Source organism: Portunus trituberculatus, chromosome 44 (assembly GCF_017591435.1).
Source record: "Portunus trituberculatus isolate SZX2019 chromosome 44, ASM1759143v1, whole genome shotgun sequence".
Classification (NCBI taxonomy): domain Eukaryota; kingdom Metazoa; phylum Arthropoda; class Malacostraca; order Decapoda; family Portunidae; genus Portunus; species Portunus trituberculatus.
The window spans coordinates 20,043,826-20,051,325 of NC_059298.1; the positions used below are offsets into that span (position 1 = coordinate 20,043,826).

General features: G+C 41.6%; 1 protein-coding gene across 1 annotated transcript in view; it reads left to right on the top strand.

Moving 5' to 3' along the window:
- LOC123519086 overlaps positions 1-2,346 on the top strand; it is a 133,103-nt gene extending 130,757 nt beyond the window's left edge. The window contains exon 2 of the mRNA XM_045280277.1: positions 246-2,346. Within this exon, the coding sequence (XP_045136212.1) occupies positions 246-474 (229 nt within the window). The 3' untranslated portion in view covers positions 475-2,346. The remainder of the gene's footprint in view (positions 1-245) is intronic.
- The last annotated feature ends 5,154 nt before the right edge of the window (positions 2,347-7,500 follow it).

The window sequence follows — 7,500 nt, forward strand, 5'->3', positions numbered from 1 at the left end:
TTTCGTTTATGTCACTCATTCAGCCGTATATCGATCCTACAATTTGTACTTCTCCTCCTGCTAACATACTTTTCTTCCAATCATTTATATATTTTCACATCTTTCCATTTATATCAGCTATTCCTTCCCTTTAACTCTACCTTTAATCATTACTCCTCCTGTATACTTATTTTCCTTTATATCACCGCTGCCTCATATTCTCAGATCTTTACTTTCCTGCTAACATGACTTCTTTTCCTCCGCAGGTATGTTGGTGCAGTGAGTCGCCAGCCAGGAAGTATTAAGGTAGGTAACGGCAGACAGCCAGGAGCGGAGCCGGTCTGTGGCGGCGGCGGCGACGGCAGAGGCTCGGGTGTGGCTTGCCGCCCTCCCAAACCAGCCACGCTCGCCCCACTGCTCCCGGAGGCTGTGAACTGGTATCGTCTGGCGTGGCGTTATCATTATGGCTGTCGGAACTACGTGATCTCTCGTTAAGCTCCCTATCTTATTAACTATTGAGTTGATTTTGCCTTGCACTCTTCCTTCTTACGGTGTCTCTCTTCCCCCTTGCATTCTTCGTCTTCCTCCTCCTTCTCCTCCTCCTCCTCCTCCTCCTCCTCCTCCTCCTCCTCCTCCTCCTTCTCTAACGTCTCACTCTCGTTGGTCTTGGTCTAGGTGGAATCAGCCAGACAACATCGCCCGGAGGTTACGGTGACGGTGCTCCACTGAAATAGTCACAAGATAATCCAGTTTGACTTACTATTCACTAGTGTTCTGGTACATATTTATTAATTGTGCACCGTTGTTTTAATTCCTCGTGTTGACAATAACTGATTAGATTGACTTTTAATATAAGTCAGATGAGTCAGTTTGTTAGTATATTGTACGAGTAAATCTTAAAAAAAGACAATAAAAAGAAAACCAGAGCGATGTTCTGGTCGTAATATCCAAGCATACTCAAATGATACATACACATACAGTATACATGTACAGGAATGCTGCTTTTCCTCTTGTAACTCATCACCACCATCGCCACCACTATCATGTAACGTCTCGTATTTTGGTTGAAGTAGGAAAAGTTGTGGTGGCCGTTGTGAAAGAGCCAATACCATGAAACAGATAGTCGGACAGACAGCCAGCCGCAGACTCAGAATGCATGCAACCGTTTATAAAAGAGACTGGAGGGCGGGCGAGGGACGAAAGATTTATGCGTTACCCATAAATTTAATGAAGAAAAAGATGCTCCCCCGTAAATTCCACGTCAAAAAAAAAAAGACATAATTTAAATTAACTTTCTGGGGGATAAAAGAACTTGAATTAATGTCACATAATTCAGGATAAGACTACAAAAAGTAGCTCCAAGAAGACACATGATCATTGAAGTTAAATTGCAATGGTTTACTGTAGAATCAAAGAATACAGAGCTTTTGAAATCAGGATAAGTTACCAAAGAATTGTGAAGGAGAGAAGCTAATGAATGTATTGAGAGAAGACGTGCTTGTAATGAGTGTGACTGAGTGCCCAAGACAGAGTTGTTGGATAAAGTTGATCTGCTGTATTAACCTCCAATGGAAGGAGCAGAAACAAAATAAAGAGGTCAGATTTGTAAAGGATAGATGAGTAGACAGAGATGAATGGGAAAGATTGAATGAAACCAAAGATGCTTATGATAATAACGTTGATGAAGACAGTTTATAGAAGTGTCCTCCTTTCCTACTAAGGCCTATATTAACATTGGGTTCCCTGTGAAAGAATGTTTGCATGAATAGGAATTTAAAAAGTCTGATTTCGTCTTTTATTGACTAATAAAAAATAAAATATACTGTCTAGCACACAATAAATATCTATAAATTTGTAGGAGTGGAAATATAAAATAGATATTTTCAAAGATTACAAAAATGGTTAGTCTCAATTCCAGTGATATTAACCTCATTCGTATTGCAGAGGACGTATTAAACCAATTAAAAGAATTATCCTTGGAAACCCTATCAACTTCCAATAGATCCTGTTAAAAATAATCGATGTGAGATGGTGAAACATTTGAAAATATTTAGACCGATTAAATATTACACGTGACAAAAGCAAGACATCAACAATGAAAAACTAACAGTACCACCACCAATAAAAACCGCAACAGTATTTTAATAAAGTCAGTGCAGGTTTCATCGGGGCGAGTACCACTAAACCCCTAAACACTGACAAATAGTGAGGACGAGGCGAGAATCGAGAGATCCCGAGGGAGGCATTAATTTTCCTTCCTCTCTTGCCCTTTCTCCTCCCAACCCAGCCTCTCCTCACCTTGACCCAGACAGGTGTAGGGCAGGTGTGGCCGTCAGGGTGATGTATGAGAGAGAGAGAGAGAGAGAGAGAGAGAGAGAGAGAGAGAGAGAGAGAGGAAAGTAATTAGAAATAATAAAAATAAATAATATAATTAGAAAGAAAAAAAACAGATAAATCGATAGATAAGTAGATAGAGGAATATGTGGACAGATAGATAGGTAGATAGATTTGCAGACAGAAAGACAGAAAAAACAGACAGGTGGACAGAGTGAAGTGCAGTTGATCGACACAGACAGATACATATTAGATTACGATATGATATTATTGGATTATTTTTTCCCAGCGCGGAGTTTTATCTTGTTAATGAAAAAAAGTATATATCTTTTATCTTATTAGTTTTGTTTTTCCATTTGAAAGCATAACACGTCTGACCTTGGAAGCTTAAGAGGGGAGGAGTCATAGAGGGAGAAGTCTCTCTCTCTCTCTCTCTCTCTCTCTCTCTCTCTCTCTCTCTCTCTCTCTCTCTCTCTCTCTCTCTCTCTCTCTCTCTCTCTCTCTCTTCGTTCTTCACCTTCTTGATCTTTCCATACTTCTCCTATATCAGTTTCTCATGTCTATTCTCATTCTTTCTTATAGTTCGTATAGTTCTTATAGTTTTCCTACACTTTCCTTATATTTCTTTTCTCCTTTCCTCTTTCCTTTACATCCTTGTTTTTTTTTTCTCTTCATTTCCCTTTCCTTCACTCCCATACACCTCACTTGATTTCTCCCCTCCTCTCTCACCGCTGCTCTTCTGCACCCAATAAAGTTTAGAGTGAGTGGGTGTCAGTGCTTGTTTGTTCATTTCGAGGCGTCGACAAAGGCTGGGCAGTGCTCGCCTTCATGTTGGCAGCGAGTCAGACGAGTTACAGAGATCCTAGGCAGAACAGGTCAATGGAAACACAAAGAGTAACTGGTCTAGGTTTGTTTGCCCCTCAGAGGTATTGAACTACTGTGGCTAAAGTTTTTACTGGACAACAAAGGCGAAGGTTAACGTGGGTTTTTTTATTTCGACGATAGGACCTTCATTTTTCACGTATGTTGGAGCAAAAGTTATAGAAATGGTCCATTGAAGATGCCAGTCCCAGTACAGTAGACTCAAATAAAGATTAACTAAAATTTGAGAAATGTCTTGAAACCTTATTGGTAAAAGAGTTCAGTTCATAAGTTATAGTTTTCGGATTAAAAACGTAAAAAAATTAAGGGGTATTGCAAGAAAACATTAGGCCTACACGTGAAGGTCTCTGTACGAAACGTCTGCCTATTATCACCTAGTATGTAGGTAAAGTTTCGTGTTAAATATTTGACTGAGATGCTGATGAAAATATGTGGTTATGATGTATAGCACTAGTGTGTGTTTTGTTGGATGTGTGGTAATGGATGATGAATGCTTCTGTAATACCTTTTTTTTTCAATTCTTTAGTGTAAACATTGATTAGGAGTAATTTTAAACCCTCACTTGCTATCGTTTGATCCTTCTATCCATCTCTGTTTGAAAGCAGAGATCGATCACAGTCTTATCTACTGGCTGATCATCGTTTGAATCACTCTTCTATCGCAGGTCATCAGTGAAGTGTTTCCCTGCAGTGTACCAGCCCCTCTCCATCCTCTCCACCTTTCCTTGGAGTGTGCCCAGAACGTCCTTTCATCACCACAGGCTGCGCCGCACTTGACGGCCCTCCACCCTGAGTCCCGATCTTATCACTTCGCGTGTTATTTATTTATCTTTTTCAAACGATGTCCACGTGGGAGCATTGGCGAGTGTGCAAAACATTTTTTTTTATGTATGTTATATTTACTGCAAAATGTCCATGAATTGGTTTGCATTCTAGCATTGCGGCACACAGCCTCGGATAATCCTTGTGGTCTGATCTGAAATGCCGGTAAAACTGAGTAAAATATACCTGAAAATTCAAATACGGAAACAAAATCCTATTCTTCCAATGTATATTAAAGGCAAAAATGAGAGAGAGAGAGAGAGAGAGAGAGAGAGAGAGAGAGAGAGAGAGAGAGAGAGGGAAGGGGAAGACAGAGGTTTTAAATAAAAAATGCAGGCGATCCAGTGCTCTCACCTATTCATTTTACGGCATATTTTCAACCATTCTAATAATCTCTGATCCGAAGCGATACCTAAACCATTTTTTATAGTGAGACAGAACAATAACAAATGAGTGCAACGGCGCGTCCTAGAAATGGAGGGAGAGATTATACTTAAAAAAAGAGGACGACCATATAAAAAGGAAAAGTGATAAATGATTGGGCGCGAGGCGAGGCAAGGCAGCAACACATCACTAGGGTAGAGGACGGGTATAGGGAGGGAGAAGGAGGTGGGTGGTGCAGGAGGCGCTGAGGGAGGGAGAGGATGTTGATGGTGATGGTGGTAGTAGAACATAACTTCACAGCTCCATGATTAAGGCTGACGCTTCCTGGACGCTATTGGTGCTGGTGGTGCCTTTGCTGGTGCTTCTCTCTCTTGCCTCACATCTGCTGTACCCTTTGCTCCTTTCCGTAACGTACTTCTCTTCTGCGGTCTTTCCTTCCTCTGATTTACTGCACCTCTTTCACTCCCTAGCTTACACACACACACACACACACACACACACACACACACACACACACACACACACACACACACACACACACACACACACACACACACACACACACACACACACACACACACACACACACACACACACACACACACACACACACACACAGAGTAAATAGAGGGTAGGTAAAGTATTCAGCAACCGAGGAACAGCAAGCAAGCAAGTATAGAAACCAGAAAGCAGGTGTGCATGTGTGATATAGCAGTACATACCTGGAAAATGAAGGTGTGGCAGGTATTCCAGTTTTCCAGGAACACAAACTCACTCTCTCACTCTCTCTCTCTCTCTCTCTCTCTCTCTCTCTCTCTCTCTCTCTCTCTCTCTCTCTCTCTCTCTCTCTCTCTCTCTCTCTCTCTCTCTCTCTCTCTCTCTCTCTCTCTCTCTCTCTCTCTCTCTCTCTCTCTCTCTCTCTCTCTTGCATTACATTTCCTTTCCCTTTTAGCGCCTTAATTATTTCTTGTAACTGTGACGTTCGTAAAACAGAGAAGGGGACGAGATGTAATGTGAGAGAGAGAGAGAGAGAGAGAGAGAGAGAGAGAGAGAGAGAGAGAGAGAGAGAGAGAGAGAGACGGTGCGCACTTGGAAGGGAGAGTTTTCTTTGCTGTCAAAAGTTTATCAGGAACGAAATCTGATGGCGTCAAATTAAGTGTGCGGCGGTACGTATTTTGAGAGAGAGAGAGAGAGAGAGAGAGAGAGAGAGAGAGAGAGAGAGAGAGAGAGAGAGAGAGAGAGAGAGAGAGAGAGAGAGATAGAGAGAAGTTGAATTTCAGTGGCAGGAAGTTTGCAAATCCCTGACCGACCTTTTGCATATCTAGGAAAGGGGAGGACAAAAATGTAAACAAACAAATAACAATGATCTCTCTCTCTCTCTCTCTCTCTCTCTCTCTCTCTCTCTCTCTCTCTCTCTCTCTCTCTCTCTCTCTCTGACAGGGCTAATAGAAATATTATAGATAAATGTCTTATGCAAAAGATTGATGTGTATTTACATATACAGAGAGAGAGAGAGAGAGAGAGAGAGAGAGAGAGAGAGAGAGAGAGAGAGAGAGAGAGAGAGAGAGAGAGAGAGAGTTAATTAGCGTAGTGAACCGGAAAGAATTCTAATATCTTAAAGTAGAAACCATGAAACTTAACTTGCGTGCAGGATATGAAATGGAAGAGAGGAGAAGATTAGAGAGCAACGGGGAGGAAGAAATAAAGAAGGCAGGAGGAAGAGGAAGATGATGGAAAACATAATTAGTATAAGAGGAAAAGGAGAAAGAAAAACAAATAGAATAGTAGTGGAGGTTTTGGTATATGGCAAAAAGAAGATGAGAAGGAAAATAATGAAGAGGGGGAGGAGGAGGAAGAAGAGGAGGAGGAGGTGGTGAATTAAAAGAGAAATGTCGAAACATGTCAACGAAAGGACGGAAATTAAAGGGGAAAGACTAAGAGGAGGAGGAGGAGGAGAAGGAGAAGGTGTAGGTGTAGGAAGAAGAGGAGGAGGAGGAGGGCGAGAGGGAGCGGGAGGTGGTGGAGGAGGAGGAAAGGAGGAAGGACAGATAGAAGTAATAATTGTGATGAAAGGTCAGAAAGATAACGCAACAGGAGGTGCTCTGAGGTAAAAGTGGAAGAGAGCAAGGAGAGGAAATAAGAGATGATATATAATAAAAGCGAACATAAACGCAGACAAAAGAAAAAGAAAAGAAAAGTATAGTGAGAAAAAGAAAATTAATCCTTCTTACTCACTCATCATTTTCCTTTGCTTTTCCCTCAGTTTTCCTTCTATTTTCCTTTTCCTTTTTCCTTCCTTTCGTTTTGTTTCCTTTTATCTCCTTCGCATCTGTATCCCCTTTTGTATTCTTTCCTTTCTCCTTCTCCAGTTTTCTGTCTTCTCTATCTCGTATCTCTCTTATCCTTCCTTTCTCCTCACTCCTTCATCGCCTTACTTTTGTCCTCCTCCTCCGCATTTGCTTCTCTCCCTTATCCTCGTCGTTTCCCTCCTATGCCTCTTTCACATCCGTGTCTCACCTGTACCAAAATCCTCCTTCCAATTTTCACACGGTTTTTTGCACCTGTCTGCATCTCTCCTACACCTGTCACTGCTGCTCCCTCGCATTTCCATACCTGCCAACAAGCTTCCTCCTCCTCCTCCTGTGTGCTCCTCCTCCTCCTCCTCCTCCTCCTTTTTTTGGTATAATTAACTCACCTTTGATCTTCTCGACCTCATCTCATTTTCATTCACATTTTGAGTAATTCTTCACTCGTTACTCATCTCCTTTTGGATTTTTCGTGTCATCTTAATTCTCTCTCTCTCTCTCTCTCTCTCTCTCTCTCTCTCTCTCTCTCTCTCTCTCTCTCTCTCTCTCTCTCTCTCTCTCTCTCTCTCTCTCTCTCTCTCTCTCTCTCTCTCTCTCTCTCTCTCTCTCTTTTTAGATGCATATTTTACCAGTTTTGTTTATCGTTGTCCTCTAAATTATCTTTCTTATCTTCTCAGTTTCTTAATGTTTACTCCTTGCTTCCTTGTCACCGCGTTCCTTGAGTCTCAACCTTTCAGCGTCCTGTCTCGGTTACTTTTAACATCTTGTAGTAGAAGCTTTTAACGTTTTCGAGG